Source organism: Denticeps clupeoides, chromosome 6 (assembly GCF_900700375.1).
Source record: "Denticeps clupeoides chromosome 6, fDenClu1.1, whole genome shotgun sequence".
Taxonomy (NCBI): Eukaryota; Metazoa; Chordata; class Actinopteri; order Clupeiformes; family Denticipitidae; genus Denticeps; species Denticeps clupeoides.
The window spans coordinates 3,051,247-3,075,362 of NC_041712.1; the positions used below are offsets into that span (position 1 = coordinate 3,051,247).

The 24,116-nt window shown below is 43.0% G+C and overlaps 1 protein-coding gene across 6 annotated transcripts; it reads left to right on the top strand.

Moving 5' to 3' along the window:
* The first annotated feature begins 4,525 nt into the window (after positions 1-4,525).
* Positions 4,526-23,963, top strand: LOC114793147 (CUE domain-containing protein 1-like). Of its 6 annotated transcripts, none has more exons than XM_028984875.1 (11): positions 4,526-4,651; positions 11,997-12,655; positions 15,672-15,802; positions 16,069-16,195; positions 16,947-17,160; positions 18,538-18,609; positions 20,969-21,058; positions 21,407-21,500; positions 21,623-21,681; positions 21,768-21,867; positions 21,976-23,963. In XM_028984875.1, coding segments are annotated over exons 2-11 (1,239 nt in total). In that variant the 5' UTR covers positions 4,526-4,651; positions 11,997-12,304; the 3' UTR covers positions 21,977-23,963. The 6 variants fall into 6 exon arrangements, with proteins under 6 accessions (XP_028840708.1, XP_028840706.1, XP_028840707.1 ...); XM_028984873.1 differs by lacking the exon at positions 21,976-23,963 and having other exon boundaries at positions 11,997-12,088; positions 12,166-12,655; positions 21,768-21,929; XM_028984874.1 differs by lacking the exon at positions 21,976-23,963 and having other exon boundaries at positions 11,997-12,034; positions 12,166-12,655; positions 21,768-21,929.
* The last annotated feature ends 153 nt before the right edge of the window (positions 23,964-24,116 follow it).

The following is a 24,116-nucleotide window of genomic DNA, read 5'->3' on the forward strand; positions in this document are numbered from 1 at the left end:
AATAGATGCACAACAAATGACTAAATAAAAAAGCTGAAGGCAGCTTGTGCACGGATTGAATCAGTGTTATTAAGCGGAACGGTCCAGCGTACGAAGCTCGTCCACCTTTGGAACAGGCCAAGTGAGGAGCCCGCTGCGCCGGCCTCCTGTTCTCAAGAATGTGGAGGTCCTGCAGCTGCCTGCTCCCCCCTGTCAGCTCTCACTGGATCAGGCATGTGTGGAATAATGGAGCCATTCATAGACACCAGCGTCTGCAGAACGCTCTCATTCCAGTGTTTCTTCCTCGCCGTGATCTGACGTTCGCGCCGGCTGGGAAACAATGCGGGCTGCACAATGCAGTCTAAACGCAAGATCACAGATGAAACAGAATCTTGTCAAATTAAAACAATACCTGAAATTAATTGGACAAAACAGCAAGGAGGTTAATTGACCTAAAATGGGAGTTGTTCTTCTTCCCGTAACTCGTTCTGTTGACAGTGAAGAGTAACAGTGCTGTCATGAGCGACCTGAAAGTTACTATTCGAGATTCAAACCAGCCAAACTCCCCCCGTGCCCTTAACTCCGTCAGGCGTGGCGCCGGTAAAGTTCAGCGCTCTGTTCCCAGATGCACAGCCAGCCTGGCAGTCATCGTCACATGTTCTAAGCAGGTGGCTCCATTCAGGGCCCTTTGTTAACTTTCTTTTTCATCCGCACTGAGAATAACGGCCGCGTTTGTAAAGAAAGCCCACTGCATCACTAAGTACCCTGTGAACATACTGCTGTTCACCATCTGCTGGACGCCGTGCAGAACTTTTGACAATCACTGGGAATAATTAGGAATACATATGCAATAATGTATATAACATTTTTAAACCGGTAAACTAAGAATGCTTTCAAAAATTAAATAATATTTTCAACCAAAAGAATATACTAAATTCAAAGTGAGCATACAAATCCAAATCAAATTGGTATTTTGTAGAATTATATTCACATGTATGATCAATCATTAAACAAATTCAAAGTAATTTGAGTCAAAAGATGCAAACTGCTACCAAGTTGAGGCTTTTTCATGACCGTCCCTGCACCATGGCAAGACTGAACACAGCAACAAGACGAAAGGTAGTTATACCTGCTGACCTTGGTCCAGACAAAGATTTCAAAGCAGACAGTTCAGACTTTTCAAGCTTTTTTGTGGAAGCAGTAAAAAACACGCAGTGTTCCGTAGATCGTAGATGCAACGCTCGACCAAGGACACTTCCTACAGCCGGTGAAAAACACATCAAGCTTATTCTCCTTTAAATTCAGGTGGGACAAAGGTACACCGGTTTATTGTCCAGAGAAGTGGTCTTCATGGAAAACATGCGGCCAAAAAGCCATTTCTCCAACATTAAAAACATGCATGGAAAACCCCGGAACTGGGGCAAAATGTGAAATATTTGACTGTACCAGAAGATGCAATAATGAGTGCCTGCAGGCAACATTGAGACAGGGTGTAGGCTCCTTCCAGTATTTAAAAGTGAATTGATTATCACATGTGATACACAGCAGCACCGCACACACAGTGAAATTTGTCCTCTGCATTTAACCCATCACCCTGAGTGAGCAGTGGGCAGCCATGACAGGCGCCCAGGGAGCAGTGTGTGGGGACGGTGCTTTGCTTCTGATTATGGGGCCACTTCCTTAACCGCTAGGCCACCACTGCCCTATAACCACTACTGCCCCATTTGATGCTGCATGTCTGAGTTCAGGATTCATTCAGTGCTGAGAAAAACAGGTAAATACTTATTGATTTGAGGCATATGATTGGCCCCAAATTTATTCTGAAGCAAGACAACCACCCCAAACATGCAGCCACTTTCACTTTTTCACATTTCACATTTCATTGCTGGTAGTAGCCTGGTGGGTAAGATGCTGTCTATGAACCTGAAGACCACAAAGTCACAGGTTCATACCCCACTTGCTACCAGTCTGTACCTGAGCATATTTCCATATGCATAACTGGCATAACCCTGTGCATCTCCATGGTGACTGTCTCTGTAACTACTGATTGTATGGCACTCTGGATAAAGGTGTCTGCTAAAAATGGAAGTGGTGGTATAACAGCCCAGAGTCTGTCTGGGATTACATGAAGATACAAAAGTTACTTGACCCACACAATCTGTGGTTAGTTGATGTTTGGAACAACCTACCAGAGGGGTCCTTTCAAAAACTGCAAGCGTAGCTAGACTGCAATTTGGTATTTTATAAAAATCAATTATTAACTTTCATTTTTTAAATAATTTTTAGTTTAGAGAATTTTTACGCCTGCCTACCTTTGCACAATACTGTACATCAAGAATAAAGCAAAAATAAAAGAATAATAATTTGCATAATAATAATTAAAAGTTGTGTATTTATTTATTTATTTATTTATTATGAAATCATCTACATATTTGTGCACTATCCTGATATCTGCTAGTAGAATTCAAACTTGTTCTGTAGTGATGTTGGAACAAATACATTTCATTATATGTGATGCATGTCATTACCCACAAACTTTAAACTTGTCCGCAGTCTTTCCCAGTTCATTATCATTTTGGAAGGAAAAAGTATTTACCAGTTAAGAGAGTTCAAACTGACCTGTGCAAAATCCACTACAAAAATCTACATCTTGTGTCTGAAAGTCAGTTTTTAGAATTGTCATCAGAGTTTTGTCACTGTAATATTACAACCGCAGATGAGATTATTTGATTTCAGACATAAAGGGCAATTAAGTAAATTGCAAATTACTGCACAGAAAAATAAATGTAAATCTATATTTCCAGCATGTTTTGTGGGTGACATTTTAAATTTTGTGAGGGGTCAAGAGCTTGGTAGCCGTGTTCAGAAGCCCGCCGTGTAATACCTCCTGTAATACCTGTCTGATGGCAGTAGTGACTGGGATTGCTGTTCGGAGAGCATCCTTACTTGTACAGCTCTGTCTGTACAAGTCCTGGATGTCTGGGACTTCAGTCCTGCTGGCCTGAATGCTCTGCTTTAGCTTCACTGTCGAAAACATACGAGGCTGTGTAGACAAAACACTCCTGTTCTGGGGTCCAAGATTCCTCAGCCACCATAAGAAGAAGAGATGGACCCTTACAGACATAAGAAACAGGGTTGTGCAAAAAAAGGTTAACACAAAATATGAAATGAACTCTTGCTCCCTATATCTACCTATTCTTCAGCCATGCCGGGTCACAGGGTGCCTAGCATTCATGCTTTTGGCTGTCAGAGGAGACTGGAGAACCTGGAGGAAACCTGCGGCAACTCCAACAGAGCATGCAAGCTCCACACACACACAAAGGCAGAGCTGCCATTCAAACTCACAACTGCGATTTGGAGCACAACTTGCAACCTACCTGCTGCACCACCAACACTAAATAACTGCTGGAAGTGAAAGGAAGTGTGCCAAGATGTTCTTTAGAGTGGCCTGAAGATCTCAGTACAGACGTATACATTAGGCAGCAAACAAACAGTGCAGGTTTGATGCCGGATGACTGGGTCAGTTCCAAATGTGGCATTCACTCACCTACCAAAATCGGTTAAAGAAAGCCAGGAAAGAACGGATAACCTCTCCATCCCATGTCATCATGCTGGCACTGCAGCAGCACCGAGGCATGTATCGGGTAGGCCCTCCATCGCAGTGGTTCACCTTTGCTTCCAACTCACTGTTCCTTCGGTCTGGATGACGTACATTAAACTGATGTTGTGGCAGCTTTTATTACGAATTTTGTTTTCCACAAAAGTTCACTTAGGTTCCTTATCTAGTTTTAGCTTTAGCTTATAGGAAACTGAGAACAGAGATCATGCTAACTTTCCCAATGTTAATACATATGTGTAGGGTGGTGGTAGCCTGAGCAAGACACTTAACCCTAAGTTGCTCCAGGGGGGGACTGTCCCTGTAACTACTGACTGTAAGTCGCTCTGGATAAGGCCATCTGATAAATAATGTAAATTTAAATGTTAATACAGCTCAAGATTAATCGAAACAGTGTTTCTCCGGAACCTGGTGCTGCAGAAGTTACGTACCGACATAAATTTAGTTCAAACAGGCAGTACAAGACTAACATTTAACAAAAAAACATGTAGACAACAATGAGACAGACAGCACTAAACTAGTGAAATGAGTAATAAATGTGCAAAGTAAAATAGTGCAAATACTGCTGCTACAATAAAAAAGTAATATTACTTAATATAATTGAGCAGAGGGTAGAGTTATGCAAAATCTGATCAAAACAACCCCTTTTTTTGTGTGTGGAGTTTTTCCTTGTGTGCAGAAGGGTAAAGTGTGGGAGGTATGATCTGTAGTGCCTGTCTAAGCCCATTGATGCGTACTGTATGTGATTTTGGGATATATAAGAAATAAGTGTTGTTGTTGTTGTAACCCTATTTGCATTGCAATTCTCAATTCGCAATAAGAATAGAGTGCAGAAGCGCTGTTGGTGCATCGCGCCCGTTTCTCCGCCAGGCTGCTCCGTCCCTCCCTCCGTCTCTCCCTCCGTCCCTCCCTCCGTCTCTCCCTCCGTCCCTCCGTCCCCGCTCCTGGACGCGGCCGCAGCCACGAGAGCCGCCCGGTGGGATGTAGGCAGGCTCCCGGTGCTGCGTCCGGTGGCGAACGGTGCATCCGACGGGCATGTGGCGTCGGCGGGACTCGGTAAGGACCGGGAACACGCGACGGTAACATCTGGAATACGCGGTGATAACATCTGGAATAGGATCGCGCACCGCAGCTACGGGGCCCGGGAGATAGAAAGACGGTAGATCTGGATTAGGCAGAATGCATTTCCCGACTCCGTGGCAGCCCCAGATCGGCGACGCATGGTTTAATAGCCGCACCGGAGACCGGTGTGTTCCGAGTAGGTGTGACGGAGTAAAGCTCCGGTTTCTCATCACTGGGCGGCGATGCCGAATCGATCAGCCATTTTCTGTGTGGCAAGTAACCAGGGGAACAGATGAATGGAGACCTGGATTTAGATTTCTTTCAAGTTCAAGTTCAGATTCGCCGTCTGATGGACTTTGCAGAGTTGTGATTGTGCGTTTCTGCGGTCCTGAATTGCAGCGGCAGCTCAGCTGTATGATTCTGTTTTATATCTAATTCTGCAGAGGAACTGTTAACTCCCGGGACATTAATACCGAGCGATACAGTGAACTATGGCTGACTGGGATGGGGTAATTAATACCACGTCACTAACTAGAAACACCGCTTTATATAACTCAGGTTGACCGTCCTGTTGCGGACTCTTCAGACATCATTCTCAGGAAAAATCTCATCAGGTACGTGGGGCAATTCCAGCCAAGAAAATGTGCCACGTAGCACCACAATTAAAAAGGAATTCCTTTTGTGTTAACACTGTAGCCTGAACAGGCAGCTGGGTAACTTTGAAAAAATAGGCCAAGGTCTGGGTCAGCATAGTCAGGTGTTATCTGGTCATCCTGGAGAATACAGCCTGTGTACGTATGACAAATGGACAGGGCACCTGCTATACACACACACACACACATATATATATATATACACACACAGATACATACATACACACATACATATTTATACACATGCACACACACACACACACACATACATACACACATACATATATATCCACACGCACACACACACACACACACACACACACACATATATTTATATATATATATACACACACACACACACACACACACACACATACATACATACATACATACATATATATACACACGCACACACACACACACACACACACACACACATATATATATATATATATATATATTTATACACACACACACACATACATATTTATACACATGCACACACACACACACACACACACACACACACACACACACACACACACACACATATATATAATTAAAGGAATTAAAGGCTATAAAATAAAATACCAAGAATGTGGTAAAGAAAAAAATGTTCTTTCTCTTTATGTAGGAAGTTGGTCATTCCATTTTGCAGTTGGTACTAGGTAATACCCACTGTCCAGTTAAAGATAGCTAAAGTGGAGTGTGTTAAATGGCAATACAGGGAAGCATTAGCATTTGCTTTGTTGCACGTTTGCCTACATATAATATCAGTACTCACGAAAAACCTATTTGAGGGTTGCTTGTATGCTGTTTCTTTCCAACACTGCATCATATTAATAAATCAGCCACAACATTGGGTGGGGATCCCATGAATTTGACCCATTTACCAGCATCCCTTCTAACGTTGAGCTCAGTCACGTTCCTCCTCAGTCATGACGGGTAGTTCTTGACCGTTCTTCCCTGACACCCCTCTCTGTGTCGAAGACAAGCCAGGACCCCACCACCCCAATTTCTCCTTGCATACACACACTACAAACTTTTATTTGCAAAAAAAACTGCAGTTGAGCACTCTAGACTAGTATAGTCTATGTAGCCTACAGGATTATACAGAGTTTTGATGATCTTGTGCACACCCCCGGTGACTTTTGTTAAGTACATGTGCAGGGGGTCTGCACAAGTTCATCTGCCCTGAGGTTACCAAAATTATATTTGAAAATATTACATTTGTAAAATCCCAATAACTCACCCAATAGGATAATCAAAACTCTGTATAATCCTGTAGGCTACATGGACTATACTAGTCTATACTAATCTCTAGCAGACTCCCGGTTGGAAACCACCACCTGGTGCCTTAGACCTCACCTGAACATTGTTGTATTGGTAGTGAACTAGTGGGGAAGAAAAGCATAGCACATTGTTGTCATCCAATACCTAATGTTTAATTGAAATAATAATAAAAAATGGTAGCATGGAATCATCTAAGCATTGGAAGTTATTGGCTCAGGTAGCTCAGGATCAGACAATGCAAGAAATGAAACATGGTCACTGTTTACTTGTCTCTTGCGTTGCTTCTTTTTCACCACTTCTACTCCCCATGTCACACACATATACAGTACAGGCCCAAAGTTTGGACACACCTTCACATTAAATGTGTTTTCTTTATTTTCATGACCACTTACACTTACAAAAATACCAGATGGTTTGGGGTGAGCTGGACTGCAGAGTGAAGGCAAAGGGGCCAACAAGTGCTAAACACTTCTGGGAACTCCTTCAAGACTGTTGAAAAAGCATTTCAGGTGACGACCTCTTGAAGCTCATCGAGAGAATGGCAAGAGTGCGCAAAGCAGTAAACAGAGCAAAGAAACTAGAATATAAAACATGTTTTCACTTATTTCACTTTTTTTAAGTGCATAACTCCACATGTGTTCATTTATAGTTTTGATGCCTTCAGTGTAAATGGTCATGAAAATAAAAAAAAAACATATTGAATGAGAAGTTGTGTCCAAACTTTTGGCCTGTACTGTACATTTAAATTATTTACATTTGTGGCATGTATAAGATGCCCTTTTCCAGAGCGACTTACAATCAGTATTGACAGGGACAGTCCCCCTGGAGACACTCGGCGTTAAGTGTCTTGCTCAGGGACATGATGGTATTAAGTGTGGTTTGAACCTGAGACTTGTGCTTTCCCACTAGGCTACTACCACTACACACACCCATTTTTATACATACTGGAATGTCCCCTGCTGCTGAGTGGCTGAAACTGTGTTTCCTTTAATCACCGGGGCAGTGCCGGAACAGAAAGGCAGGATGGAAGGGAGGACAGTGATGAGAACCTGATCTTTACTTTACTTTACTTCGCAGACGCTTTTATCCAAAGCGACTTACAAGAGGAAGACACGGGCAATTCTCATTCGTTTTTTTATAGATTTTGAGTTACAAGTGAGTTACTGATCCTGCATAACCTAGCTCTAGACGTCTTTGCTCATCATCTCATAAAGAGAGCGCTCATTTGTCTTCTGATTACGATTATCTACTTTTAGACCACGGATCCAAAACAGAGCTTTTGGACATGATGTTAATTGTGAAATATTCATTTAAAAATGGTGCAGCATAAAGGAGTGGAAGTATTTGCAACCTCTGTATTTCAGATCCTGACCTCAGGGCGATTCAGAGCTGTATTTGTAAAGACTGGAAGGCTGCGGAGTTTTGGAAATGTTGATGAAAGGGCTTAGGTAAGAATACCATCAAAGTGGGATGCTGAGTGTGTGTGACTTTGTTCTCTCTGGAGAAGAAACCACAAATCTTACTCCTCCCATGTGGCCGATGGCCCAGTTCGGAATGGTTTATTTTTTGAATATGTTAATTATTGGATTTTGTGTGTGTTATGGGTGCTGGGCCACACTGTGGCACGGCGGAGAGCATTGTGGCACCAAACGTCCAAGGTCATGTTGTTTGTGTGTATGAATTTTGTAGGCTCTTCCCGTGTTGGACAGGCTTCCCACTAGGTGAATCCTCTAGATCCGAGATTTCAGGGAAACACACCAAAGTGAACTCGTTTGTCTTTCCTGCAATACCTCTGCAGTTCTGCTCTTGCTGTCCTCGTTTCAAATTTGAACCAGGTCAGGAGGAAAGGCATCATCTAAGGTTAGCCTGGCTAGATACTTTGGTCCACTGAACCGTCAATGGGATCATTTTCAGCATTATTGAAAGATGTGAAAGAAGAGCCGTTTCTCTTTTCCCATCTTTCGCATCACCTGCACATGGCTGCGTGAACATCTGCGACGCAACGTTGGTCTGTAAAAGGCAGCTGTTAAAGCCACTAGCTGTTCATTTGTTCATATACCAATGTCAGTAGACCCCGGGCCATTCCTGCACATTTGGTCCCAGTTTAAAGGGCGCTGCTCGCTTAAGTATGATTGTTGTAAGCTCCACGAGTGTACTGTCATAGAAGTATAGCTCACCTCCCCAGCCCTCAGTTAAAGCTCTGATGCTTTTTAATGTTGCTTTCCACTTAATTTGTCATTGAATTGAGTTTTGGTCCTGTTGTTCAAGTGTTGTTTCAATTTAGATGAATCAATTTGCACACATTAATTGCTGTGATAAATTTATGAACCATCAATGGCCTTTGGATGCAGGGTGGGGACTGCCCACCACAGGGCAAATACAATTTCTATCATTTTACTTGGCCCGGGCTGAGTCTTGTGTGGTAGGAGATAAAGATCTAAAGTTTTATGGCACATTCAGCCCAACCTGAACCCCACTGACAATCTTTTGGGTCTGTGCTGAAAGGACTTTCTTAAAAATGAATAGAGACATAGAGGTTGGTACGTTGCATGAAAGAATGCCTTAGAGAATGCAAGCTGTCCTCGGGGCTAAAGGCACTCCAATAAAATATTTGTGCCATTGTGTCTCTTTCTAACATTTTGATGACTTTTTATCTTCACGATTAAAATTTATATTTACAGCATTTACCAGACGCCCTTATGCAGAGTGACTTACAATCAGTAGTTACAGGGACAGTCCCCCCCGGAGCAATTTAGGGTTAAGTGTCTTGCTCAGGGACACAATGGTAGTAAGTGGGATTTGAACCTGGGTTACCCACTAGGCTACTACCACCCTATAAAATGAACATGTTTGATTTTGCCTAATCACCGAAGACACATAGTCCAATATTTTTGGAGTTGGTACCTTGTAGTCTGCTCTTTTTGATCCCTCCCTCTCTCTGGTCCTATGAACCAGACCCCTACTTCAGCTCTATCAGCTCAGATGGCCTATCAGCATGGGAATTATCTATAGGTGACGTCAGGCCTCTGCTGTATGTTATTCGCAAGGGCACATCAGAGTCCTTCTGCAACTCGTGTCAGCGAGGACCTACAAATGCGGGCAGGCAGACAGAAGGGCTGTGGATCCTGGGGCTAAATATAGGCTCGCCTGCGTCTGGCCGTAGCTGTAGATTAATATGGAATAGTGATTCCCTCCGCACGCTGCAGCGGCTCGCTGATGGATTGAATGGTCTGAGGCCGCCTGGATTTAGAAGAATCATTGAGCGGCTTTAAAAGGTCAGTCAACAACGAGAACATTTACTTACACCGTTTCAGAATTTTTATCATGAATAAGAACGCAGGTCAGGCTGTCGGTGCTGCGATCAGATATCTCCTTCTCTGACGGCCGATCAGAACACTATCAGGCCGTCAGGAAGGAGAGAGCAGCGATGCCGGCCGTCGTTGCAAAGCATGAAAATGATTTGTCACACCTGCCACCACATCCCCGCAAGAGCCTCGCACTCGCCAAAAGCAGGATAAAGTGGGTGGCGGAGCCCTGCGGCCGGATCTCCAGGCGCTTGGACAGATGGGCCGAGCGTGAAGTGTCAGACTGTGCTACTGTATCTGTGTCACCGAACGGCTGCAGAATGTGCAGCAGATGTCTCGCAATTTGACACACTTGGCTGAGAAATACATAATGGTTGTTATTCTTCGCCACTTCTGAACTCCACGCTGATCTCGCTGGATGCAGCGGCCGTAGGGAGATGGTGGTGGCAGGGAAAACTGATCAAAGCGATCCTACATTAAAGTTGGTGGGTTCAAATCCCGATCATGGCTGCCCACAGGGGGATGGGTTAAATGCAGAGGACACATTTTGTTCTGTGCACCGTGTGCTGCTGGTAATGACAAAATGGGATACAATGACATTTATAAGAAGAACCATCTATTTTTGAAATGGATGCTTGGTTATGCGCTACACTAGTCACTGTGTATAGTGATTTCTCAGACTCTCAGGGTGAGAAATGCATTTTCCTGTTTTATGGAGACGGCCTAGAACTCGTGCTGTAGGTGTACAGATCATGTCCTGTAACCAGCTGAAGTTGTGCACATACTAATTCTAGCTTTTTGCCATAGATTTCAGAACCACGTGGGGGCTACTTGTTTAGCCCGAGATGTATTCAGCTCCTGTAACCCGTTTGAAGGGGTTCGTGCATTTAGGCAGCCCCCCTGATGTTGACCGACGCTGCTATTGTGCCCACAGACACCCACGTTGCCATGGGAACACGGAAGCCTGTGGAGACAGGGCGGTATGAGCAGGAAAGGGGTGAGATGGGGACGTAATTTGAGCAGACAGGCGCTCCTTCTTCCCCCCACACAAGCTGTGTGTCTATGTTTGTGTGGAGCCTCAATTATTTTTATTTTGTCAAACCAATGACTTCCAGTTCATGTCTGGATAGTTTTGGTATGAAATTTTGCAAAATAGGGCATTAACAGAAATGGCGCAGTGGTGGCCTAGCGGGTAAGGAAACACACCCCGTAGTCAGAAGGTTGCCTGTCATGGCTGCTCACTGCTCACTAAGGGTGATGGTTAAAAGCAGAGGACACGTTTCGTTGTGTCACCATGTGCTGTGCTGCAGTGTTTCACAATCACTTAAAAAAAAAAATCCAGTTTTTCGACATGTCAACATCTTTTCTCCCTGTTTGTGCTCGCTCCTCATCCGAAGCCGGTCGGACATCTTATTAAACACCTAAAGGCGTAGTGGTGTGAGTTCACTTCTCCCGTTACTTCGCCCCGGCACACCGAAGCATACTAAATAAATGAAAATGACAAGCAGTTTGTTTTATTGTAGTATTGTGATGTGTTTCAGTCTTTTATCTCCTGTAGTGAAGGTGAGTGAATGGGAATCTTCCCTGTTTTGGATTCTGTGTGTGTGTGTGTGTGTGTGTGTGTGAACTTGCTTATAGAATCTACTACCAGTCGGTCTATTATTATTTTATTTTGAGAGGACATATGAAGGACAGCTGGACATCTCTGGGATTGTACCTGCATGATGACGTCATGTCGACGTGACAACTCATGTTCAGCTTTGCCAATGGATCTCAAAAGATCCGTCAATGAAGTCGATCTGAAGTAAATAACTGGAAGTGAAAGTGAAGTGATTGTCATTGTGATACACTGCAGCACAGCACACGGTGACACAACGAAATGTGTCCTCTGCTTTTAACCATCACCCTTAGTGAGCAGTGGGCAGCCATGACAGGCGCCCGGGGAGCAGTGTGTGGGTTCGGGACTCGATCCGGCAACCTTCTGATTACAGGTCCGCTTCCTTACCCGCTAGGCCACAACTAATTCTTGCAGTGATGGAACTTTTGGAATAACTGCGCATAATTAATGTTGCTCCCTTTTGCTTTCAGGTTGCCAAGTGGTGTGTGGGAGGTCCAGGCCTCTGAAGGTGCAGTTTGCAGTCCAGAAGTCGAGTAGAGCAGGTCTACACCCTCCAAAGCCGGTTAGGGCTGGATGTGGTGTCTCCATCCCGTCAGCAGCAGCAGCAGCAGCAGCATCCTTCTCTGCTCTGCTCCACAGATGCCATGAGGGAATAACACGAGCGCACGGGGCCCGAGAGCGGTGCTGAGGCGCAGCGTGCCACAGAGGCGCCACATCACGGGCAGCGGTGCCAGTCCGGAGGAGGAGCGCGCCGGGGCGGCTGGAGGCGTTGTGGATCATGACCAGCCTTTTCCGGCGCAGTGCCAGCAGCAGCGGCGGCGGCGGCAGCAACACCACCGCCACCGGGGGCAGCCACGATGCGGAGAGAGGTGGCGGCAGCGCCGCGGCCAGCAACCCCGCCCAGCTCAACAACAGCCGAGGGCCGCGGCAGGTCCGGCGGCTGGAGTTCAACCAGGCCATGGGCGACTTTAAGACCATGTTTCCAGCGATGGACCACGAGGTGATCGAGTGTGTGCTGCGTGCCAACAACGGCGCGGTGGACTCCACCATTGACCAGCTGCTGCAGATGAGCATCGATGGCCAGGGGTCAGACGACACCTCCGACTCAGAGGACAGCATACCTCCTGAGGTGAGGGATTTCAAATGTAAAGAAAGGACTTACACATGCATCAGTAATGATCACCTAATCCTAATCAATAAATATCAAAAATATCTTTGTTGATTTAACAATAACAATAAATTGATTCATGATTACTTTATTCATCTATGAATAAACAGACTAAGATTCCAAGGTTGTGAGTTTGAATCCTGGCTCGACCCTTGAGTGTGCAGAGTATGGATGCTCTCCCCATGTTGGTGCGGGTTTCCACAGGGTTCTCTGGTTTCCTCACACCATCCAGACATGCGCACTAGGTGAACTGTCAACTCTGGATTATCTGTTGGTGTGAGTGTGTTAGCGAAGGGTGTGTGTGTGTGTGTGTGCACCCTGTGGTGGGCTGGAGCCCCGCCCTCCACCCAGTGTCCCAGGACGGGCTCCGGCTGCTGCAACCCTGAATAGAACTATGCGGTTAAGGAAAGTGAGTGAGTAGTTTCATAATGGCCAGTAAAAAGAAAAATTATAAAAAGCAAACATTCATGAATGTAAGTTCAATTTAGAGAGGCATTTAGCAAAACAAAACAGCAACAAAAGGCACATTATTTATAAATAATAATTAATCTGAATTAAGAATATGTATTTTAATCTGACATTTCCTTTTTCCATTGACCTGCTCCTTTTCCAGTTAGTTTTCTATGGCACTTTTTGAGTTTGCTAAATCAATGCAAATGATCCATGTAGCGAGGATATTTTTTCCTTATGATTATATATTAATATAGAAATGAATCTGCATAAGTATGTTTTAAAGGCTAATAGGGATTCATTGTCATTTAAGGATCCAGAACTTCTAAACAGGTTGTCAGGTGACCAGGGTAACTTGATATGGAACTGAATGAAACTGCACAAGTTTTAATGGTTTGTGCTTTAAAACATATTGATAAACTAACATACTGATGGAACAGTGATTTAAAAAAGAATAATATTTTATGACAACCCTTGTCATTTTACCTGTAAGCACAGAAACATGTCTCTTTTGGACTACAGTATTACCACACATTTCAGTTTTAGTCTCTACACGTCACACACCGCATTTACATTTACATTTACGGCATTTGGCAGACGCCCTTATCCTCAGCGACTTACAACGTGCTTCCAAGTTACCATCAATGAAGTGATCAATTCTGGTTCACTAGGACCCCAACTATGAATACAATCTTTTTATTCACTCTGTTGTAGTTTCTATCCATAAGTGAGACAATAAGAACGTTACAAGTGAATCTAAATATTCTCTAAAGAGGAAGGTCTTGAGCTGTCATTTGAAGGTGCTCAGTGACTGAGCTGTTCTGACCTCAAGTGGAAGTTCGATCCACCATAGAGGGGCCAAGACGGAGAAGAGTCTAGATGAATGTCTTCCTTTTACCTTCAGAGATGGAGGGACCAGGTGAGCAGCAGACTGGAGGCTCGGAGTATACGAGGTGCAGTGTGAGGTGTAATAGGTAGGATGGTGCTACTCCATGTTTGGCTTGGTAGGCTAGTATAAGTATTTTGAATCTGATGCGTGCAGCTACTGGGAGCCAGTGGAGTGAACGTAGCAGAGGGGTGGTGTGGAAGAATTTGGGAAGGTTGAAGATCAGTCGTGCTGCTGCATTTTGTATGAGTGGTCGGATGGTACATAGAGGTAGACCTGCTAGAAGGGAGTTACAGTAATCCAGTCGTGAGATTACTAGGGACTGAACCAGTATCTGGGTGGCCTGTGTAGACAGATAAGGACGGATTTGTCTGATATTGTAGAGAAGGACTCTAATTGATCAGGAAAGATTGCTGATGTGAGTCGTGAAGTAGAGTTGGTTGTCTATTGGTACTCCAAGGTTGCGGGCTGTTGTAGAAGGAGAGAGCTGTGAGTTGTCCAGGTAAATAGCAAGATCGTGATGTGGTGAAGAATCTGCTGGAATGAATATTAGTTTTGGTGGGATTGTGTTTGAGATGATGGGCTGCCATCAAAGAGGAGATTTTGGATTTAGCATGTAGATCTGAGGGAGAAAAAGAGAACATGAGTTGTGTATTGTCAGTATAGCAGTGGTAGGATAATCCATGTGAGGAAATGACCTGACCAAGTGTTCTTGTGTAAAAGGAGAGGACCTAGTACTGAGCCTTGAGGAACACCAGTGGAAAGTCTATGTATAGGGTGGTAGTAGGCTAGTGGGTAACACACTGGCCTATGAACCAGATTGCCTATGAACCAGAAGACCCAGGTTCAAATCCCACTTAGTGTCATTATGTCCCTGAGCAAGACAGTTGCTCCAGGGGGACTGTCCCTGTAACTACTGATTGTAAGTCGCTCTGGATAAGGGCGTCTGGTAAATGCTGTAAATGTAAATGAGGCAGAGGTGGATCCTTTCCAAGTCACTTAGGAAGTAGGAAGCAAACCACTTCCACGCTGAGCCACGAATTCCAAGCCTCTTCAGGATAGACGAGAGAGTCTTGTGGTGAACTGTGTCGATTGCTGCAGAGAGGTCAAGGAGAATAAGTACCGATGTCCGTTTTGCCGATCTGGCCTCATGTAGCTTCTCAGAAACAGCCAGAAGGGCCGTCTCAGTAGAATGAGCTGTTCTGAAGCCTGAATGGTTAAGATCCAGGAGGTTTGTATATGACAGTGATAACCATAGTGAACCTGCATGTATAAAAAGTAGGCTGGGGTTTAGAAAATGTTTTTATGCTTATTTTCATTTTTTAAATGGGGTGTGTGTTTCTGAGTTTCTGAAATCAGGCTGCTTCTTCAATAGACTGAAATTCTCTGTGTGTTTTCCTCCGAAGCTTGTTACAGCTGCTGTGGGGAACTAGGTCAAGCGAAGCTTCCTCGCACTATTTTCCTGCCTCAGTGCATTGTGGGGTCTCACTGGTTTATCTTCTGTTTCAGAATGTCCTTCTGTCTTTTATCACGTTTTTGGAATTTGTTGTTGTTCGATGGACCTGAAGCTTTTTGTTACACATGCAAATATAGTAATCATTACCTTATTTCATACATTGGATAACCATTGACCTTGTTCAGATTTTGGAGAGGACGCTGGAGCCAGACAGCTCTGATGAAGAAGCTCCACCTGTCTACTCCCCACCATCTTATGACATGCATATCTACGACAGGAAGCACCCTGCCGACGTCCCACCTACTCCACCTCCCAGGTTGGATGTGGAGTGTATTGCTGCAATTTACACCTGACTTTAGTTAGTGTCACATGTAGATTCTAAACCTATAAAAAAATTATTATTATGTGGAATCAACCAATTCTTATTCACATGAATGTCTGTAGTTTTTGTGCTGAGGGCTCCACCTGGAGTCAACAAGTTGTCAGTGCAAACCTGAGAAATGCAATATATATATCATATTGTATCTTTAGTCATAATTCACACGTTTTTCTGTGTGTTGGGCATGGCATCCGCTTTACCAGATTTGAAGCTCATGTGCCCCCTGGGCATCGGCAAGTGGGAACTTACCGGAATTGGAACCCTCCGTTACTAGGCAACCTCCCTGATGACTTCCTGAGGATCTTGCCTCAGCAGCTCGACAGTCTCCAGGTAGATTTATGGGCTTTGCATTAATGGCTCATTAACCCGGCCCTGACTCACTAAGAGGCAGTGCTGCAAAGTCATAAAGTACACAGATCTATTTCACTAATGTGGGTGGAACTTTGTGATCTAGATGCAGGATTATTGCATGCAGCATACTGTCACCCGGTTCCATATCTGAGAACACCAGTTTTAACTATACCATGCTGACCAGTATTGTGGCATTTAGATTTAGAAAACATTGCTTCATAAAATAAATTCTTATTTGATCATAGATCTGCGGATTTTTTCATACATTAAGTGACTTTTTTTGTTGGTAAAATTCAAGCGATCTTAATTTTAAAGTGATCTTAATAATATATGGACTGATTGCATTGTTGAAATAAATGAGAATGTTGGATCATCAGTGTTGCTCACCACAAACTTTTTTAACATATTTTTTATTTGACATATTAAATAAGAAATAATGTGAGCACTACCTGAAATTAAAGAGAGTGTCAGCAGCAGCAGATTATGTTTTCTGAAAATTGGGACTGTGGTTCAGCTGAATCAGACTTCAAATAAGCACAATTTCAAGTAATAAACCACCAATGTGAAAAGTCAGGACAGCTGGAAAAAGAAAATGTGTGAAGTGTGTGTTTCCATATAATAATATCTGAGTTATGGAGCTGTTTCTGTGACTTAACTAAAGGTACTTCTGCCACTGCTGCACCAGGAATTGTTTTATCTGATTATTAATATTATTGCCATGTTCCCACAGCGCTCTCACAGCAGCCTATCCCAGCCTTCCTCCTCGTCCTCGTCCTCGCTGTCGTCCCTGTCGCAGGCGCTGGTACCGGGGGAATGGGCTTCAGAGGAGGACAGGAAGCTGAAGCAGTATCTAGAGGATGAGCGCATCGCCCTCTTCCTGCAGAACGAGGAGTTTATGAGGGAACTGCAGCGAAACCGAGACTTTCTAATAGCACTGGAGAGAGGTGCATGCATGACTCCCTTTCTTACACAAACCGGCTCCTTCTAAATGTACGCGTGCACAGCTTATACCATTCCCTCCAGTGCATAATGCTTAGTGCATCCCATTCCATCAGAGCATTGAAAGTTAGAGTCAGAGCACCATCACTTTTTAGCCTCACTAGATCTGGCATCCTCTGTTTTATTCTGGATGTCATGTAGATCACTGACACTCATTTTCTGTCCTGTGCTGTCCTGTCCTGTGTAAACATGGCTATTCTAGCAGCCCTACTGGGCATTGGATTGATACATTTAGTGTAATGGGGATCCGTGGATCCTTGAAAAAAACCATAAACTGTATAAATATAATTAAATATAATTAAAAAGGACTAGTAATCCTTAAACCCATTGTTTGAAGGTCTTAAAAATACTGCTATTTTTTACTGATAAACTCTAAATAATTTGTCAAGCTTCTAATATGTATTTTGCCTAGGAAGCTAGACGGCTATATTCTGCACCCGCCAGCAGACGTGTTCTGAGAGTGGGAGTTCTCTAATATTACTGAATAGCCTACTGAGGAGGGAAACATTTCTATTACATTACACTGAGGAGGGAAACATTTATCCTACATTTACTGTAAATCAATCTGTCAGTAATCTACTGAACACAGAGCTCTGCGCACTAACGGGTTCACGCAGAGGGTATGGATATGACTCACTAGCAAGAAACTGAAAACTTTGCAGTCGCCCCCTAGTGGCCTGCAGCAGTACAATAAACGAGTCTGTTAACATTGACAAAGGCTCAACAATAATTTGGAAATTTGGAAGGAAGAAGAATTAATATATCAAATAATAACATATTACTTAAAATAAAATAAATAAAATAAATATTGTATGTTAGAAAAGCATCTGGCCCTGATCTGAAATCTATTACACCTGCAGATACCCTGGGGGAAAGTCTATCATGTGCCACTGAATATGCAGGGTGTGTCTCTTCTCTTGTGTTTTGGACACCTTGCAGCCATTCAACACAAAAAGGGCACAATTTTGCAAAAGTGGAGATGGTGTGTGGCATCATTGTACTCTGTGCAATATACATGTGCACTGGCACTGGAAATTAATTCTTTTTTAGGTTTCCTTTTGAAAAGTTATGGGTAAGTTACAAGAAAGCGGTGTTGCAGGTGTTTTTATGTGTCCTTGCATTAAATGAACCAGAACGCTGTGTTGAGTTTATCCCCTGCAGGACATCTGTGATAAACGGCTCTTTTTTTTTGCTGGCTAGCACTTTCCGTCTTCAGGTCATTATCACTCGCAGTGCAGGGTTGTGTGAAGGTTGCGCCATTTACGACGGGCCCACTTCACCCCCCGCCTTCCATTGACGCTGTCACACCTCCTCTGTTGTAGACCGACAGAAATATGAATCAAAGATCTCCAAGGCTAATCATTCATCTGCTTGCATGGAGAACTGCAGAACAGGTATCAGCCACACCCACCGCTTTGACCCCCATGGCCCTGTCTTGTCATCATGCCATGGCTTCACTGTTCGTGTTTCCTGTGAGTCACCGTGCTGCCGTTCTGCAGCTGTTCTTGTTAACTGTGAAGTAGTTGTGTGTCGCGTGTGCATAAGAGAGTTGTGTGCATGTGTCTTTATGAGTGCATGAGGTTGAGTAAAATGTGTCATTTAAAGCTGGCATTTAAACAGTTTTACACCAGATGCCCATCCTGAAGCAACCCTATTCATTTACCCGGATTTGGGACCGGCACCAAGAAATACACTGTCGTCCTCAGTGGCTGGGTTACATTTGAAAGGAAAAGTAAAGAAGCTAATTTAAACAAAACAAATGTATTTTGTCGTCTTGATTATTCGCCACTGGAATGATTGGAAATTCGTTTTTACTCTATTAAGAAAGAAATTAAGACATTTGTTAAGCAATTAAGCAATTTCTTAATGTCTTACCTTGTATTTTTCATTTTCAAATTGACAGTTTCATGCACTGTCTCATAGATTTCGAAGCTGTATACAGCTTTATACAACTATAACTATAATACACAGTCTTGTGCTGCTTGTTGCATTCTCCGTAGCATGCAGGAGAAAGCCAGAAGAAGATAGTGACATATTTTGGAGTAACATCAGTTCCTAGTGTTATTAAAAATAAAAAAAAAAGCAAAATCTGTAAGCAATCACAAAGTTGGAAGTGAAAAAGAGGCTGGGTCTCAGTCGACTCAATAGTTCTTTAGAATAATAAGCCCCTTACAAGGATGAATGAGTGAAAATGCCCAAAGTAAGAACTGAAAGCTTCTTAGCCAGTTACAAAAGTCCTTTACAGGCTGTGATACTTGCCAAAGCAGGAGTACTGAGCAAATTGGATGCCATTCACGCTCCATTCAAGCTGGACAAGTATCGGCTAGAGCAGGGGTTCCCAACCTTTTTTCCCTGAAGCCCCCTGTCTGTGTTCAATACAAGCCGGGACCCCCCAACCCCAATTCCTTCCGCGTACACACATTAAAAGAATAAACTTTTTGTAGGTTTTTGTTCTTATTCTCCTTGTTTTACACTGCAGGCTATAAAGAGTCTATATTAGAGCTGTACACGTCCCTAAAAAATTAGGCTCGACCCGGCCCAAGCCCAAGCCAACTGTGCATATAAATAAATGACAGTCACATAGTCAGTGTTTTACGGTGCCATTTCCATACAGCCATAACCATGCAAGCTCTTGCAATGTTCAGCTCTTTAAAAGTCTGGCTTTCTTTGTACAAACCCTAGATTAAGAGGAAAAGGAAATGCATGAGTTTAAAATATAATCGCCAGCTGATTGCCTCCGTTTCACCTTTTCAGCTTAATTAAAATGCATTAACTCATACCAGGGGCCAAGAATTGCAATTCAATTAAACATTTCATTAAAAACTAACATTTACCAAGACCTCAGGTGGCCGTTCAGACCAAGGAGACCCAGGCAAACCTTGAGGATCTTTTGGAAATGATTGGCAGAGCACACTGTGCAAAATAAGTTCAAGCACTACCTCTGAGAACACCTCTTACATGTCTGGTGGGCCAATCGTTGAACTTCTGATTCAAGAGGGACAATGTTTTTTTTTTTTTGTCCTGGCTATGGAACACTGGACCAAGTCTTCTCTCGTGTGCAGCTGTGTGATGGTGCATGGGGTCTCCATGCAGCCATGTGCTTTGGGAGGGACAGGGGGCACTGCTGCATGCTGTCCATTTCATGCATGAATGCAGCTTGTGTTGTGTTCACATACTTGGCATAAAATTACATTTGTTCAAAGTAGGCGACGGACTTCACCAGGGATGCGTCTTGTTGCCACTCCTGTTCATAGACTGGATCTCAACATGCAGCCTTTCAAAAATCTAATTAAATCTAAACAATAGTACATTAAAAATACTGGACAAGTTAAGTTCTACTGCAGCACAAATGTAAGCAGGGTTTTTCCGAATGAAAGGACAGCTCTCCAAATCACACTAATAATACCATATAACATCAGAAGTCGTTTGAAAAAAAAAATTGTGCTTGCGATCAATGCATTTTCACATATCAGAAAATTATTCCATTAATTAGTCTACACCATGATAATTTGATTTGGTTGGAGGGATAAATAATATTCAGAAGCAACACTAGGTGGAGCCACTTGGTGGCGAACACACAACTGTGTTGACTTGTGGTCTAGCTTACATGAAATCAACGTCCAGATGAAAACAGACATATTTTTAAATATATATAACTATAAATGATATGCCAATCAGTAATTGATATTTTGTGTCATGCATAGCATGCCTGCTTGTGTTCTGCTGTGTTCATTGCCATTGTGCTTCTGACAGGAGATCATTGTGCATCAGGTCCTGAGGAGGCCTGCACCTCCGTCCCAGATGATGCCTTGTTTCGCGACAAACTCAAGCACATGGGCAAATGTAAGTAGTGCCTTCCTTCCTGTCACCTCTGAAGATAATTAAAAGTGGTGTTTTTGGAATCTCCATGTGCCACAATAACTGTTCTGGACAGCCCTGGAGCACCTCGCTGCTGCAACGCACTCTGTTTTTGTGGTTTAATTGTTTTTTAGTAGTTTATTTTTTGCCTGGTACTGGCGTAGTAGGTAACACACCCACCTATGAACCAGAAGACCACATAGTCACAGGTTCAAAGCCCACTAACTACCATTGTGTCCCTGAGCAAGACACTTAACCCTGAATGTCACTACTGATTGTAATGTGCTGTGGATAAGGGTGTCTGATAATATTCAGCGTTGATATCGTCCGCAGCCACAAGGAAGAAACTCTTTGAAATCGCGAGATCTTTCTCTGAAAAGACAAGGAGGAGAAAGACCAAAAAGAGGGCCCTCCTCAAACATCACTCGTATCCTCAAACTGGCACCGTTCTGTTCCTCTCATTTTGTTATGCGTGTGAGTGTCACAGTCAGGGCGTGGCACCTGTGCTACCATGGAAACTTCCAGTTCTCCCTTAACCAGGCCTCCCAGGCTGGGCACTGCAGCCTCTACTGCCAACCTTTTGGATGATGTTGAGGGATCTCCATGTGGTAATAACATTTCCTCTGTCTGGCTTTGTAATGAGCTGGGTTGGGGCTGCTGAGGTTAAGGCTGAGGCTGGTCTTCATTTTTTCAGGACATCCGGCTAACACGTGCATCTGTGCAGAGGAGGCTGGCCAACCCAGAAGACCAGGGACTCAGGAAGAGGAGGAGCCTAACAAGGAAGCGGTATCATGGTGAGCATCCCATTTCTGACCAAGCACATATACTAACCTGTATAATAAATGCACAAACTTTATCATCTTTAAAACCATGTACATGAAACAGGTTCATATTTTCCCCAGATTTTTCTAATGATTTCTCTGGAAAAGCTCATCTGAAGCATGTGTGCCATGGAGTACTGAAACCCACTCTTCAGTGTAAACATTTTTTTGGTCATAAATATCTTTTACTGGAACATTTATGCCATTTTAATGATCTAATTGTTATAATTTCCTTATGACTGACATTATGGAAAGGCTCAGAAGAGACTCAGGGCTCTCTCTGTACTCACAGTTTATGTTTGAACTGATATTTGGAGAAGCTGTGCAGGCTGTACTGTGACAGCAGAGTATCAAAGCATAGGAATAAAGGGCAGGATTAGTGCAGTATTGTCTTACTAACATCTTAATTCCAGCCAAATAGCTTTTCCAGCTTTCTAGTGCTTTAAGAGGGGCTGGGTGATATGTTGAGAAGATATATGGATTATGAACATTATTGTGACAATGGACATTCATTGATGCATTGAGTCTGGTGATGTTGCATAAACACTTGTTGTCTTGCATAATGAACTGCACTAACTGCATCAATGTATGAGTCTGTAATTTATCATTATACCTGTGTCATGGTCCATAACTATTAGCAAAGCAATTTCATAATCTTGAAATTACATTCAATTTTTTTCACATATATCTTTGAATGTATTGGAAAATATTTGAATGTCATGGGCATATCACCTATCCCTAACTTTACTTTTTAATAGAATCTGAAATACTGCCAAAGGAAACCCTACAGCTGGACACGAAGGAATTACACCAGGTTCCGCTGTCCACTGTGTCCATAGTGACCCATGTGAAAGAAGTAGAGCCCTGAAAGCTAATAGGCATTGATATCAGTGTCACACATCATATGCATAAGATCTAGTGTCATGACAGCAGATTAATTCCAGACCATTCACCTTCATCCACAGTGTGTAGTCCGTATCAATGAGCATTATTTTAATAATAATTAGTCTTTTATGAGGAGGTTGGACGGGTTGTGTTGAATGAAAAGGGGGATAGAGTCATGTGCAGGTGCTGCCCTACATTACAGCTGCTGTTTCACCACAGTTTTATGATGGGTAGATGAGCTAGGATTCCATGTTTGGGGAAATCATGAAGGACCAACCCTAGTCTGTTTATTTAAATTTTAATTATTCATATTGAATGCTCAGGGAGGAACTTCAGCATTTTCTCTTCATTTTTTTCTTATTGTTGTGTGGATTCACAGAATAAATAGTTATTTCCTGTTATTAAGATATGGGTGGATTGATGTTATGCTGTAAATATTTGAATAGCTGTCTGGGTCAGCAGAGGCTGGAGAGTAATCATTACACTGTCTCAATCCTACATCCACCTACAGAATATTTTAGTTGTCCAGTAACCATAAAATGTGATTTGGTCGAGATAAGTTTAGCACAACCTTGTACACTAGTTCAGAAAATTATGGCCTTAAGTGATTAAACTCGGTTATGTAAGCGTGAGTATGTATTGGGACCAGGTTGCAGTCCACCTGGATATAATGCTGAGGCCAACGTGAAAAAGAGAATCCTGAGGGAATGGATTAATTCTGTAAATAATCCATTGTGTGTTCTGACAAGAACAGGACTGCTGTATACTGGCTGCGGTACAGCAGGACCCTTTATTACGTATAATAGCCAATATAAAGTACTTGTTTACAGCGTACCTCTATGGGTTACCTTAAATTATTCAGAACATATGTGACATCAAAGAGAATGTATATCATATTCACTTGTCAAAGCATTACATTGTGTCGATATTTTTGTATTATGTTGAAGTGAGCGACTCGCGGTTGATACCCAAATTAATATCAGTTTAAGAATGGTTTCCTTTTAGTGCTCACAATGACTACTACATGAATAATAATATGACCTTAAAATGGTTTCCATTTAGAGTTCCCTCAAAGAACATTGGAAAACTGAACATTGACAGTTTAGTTTTCTGTACTTCTTCTTTCCTTAATTAATATTTCTTATACAGACTCTGATTCTCTATTTAATAAAAATTGTGTTGTACCCTGGATCCAGTGTTTCATTGAACAGCATTTTACACATATTGCAATATAATTAGTAGTGTCGAGTGACACTGACTGCTCGTGTGAGTGTCGAGTGACACTGACTGCCTACTCTTGAGGTGTTAGCACTGAACGGATTTCTGCATTTGGGAAG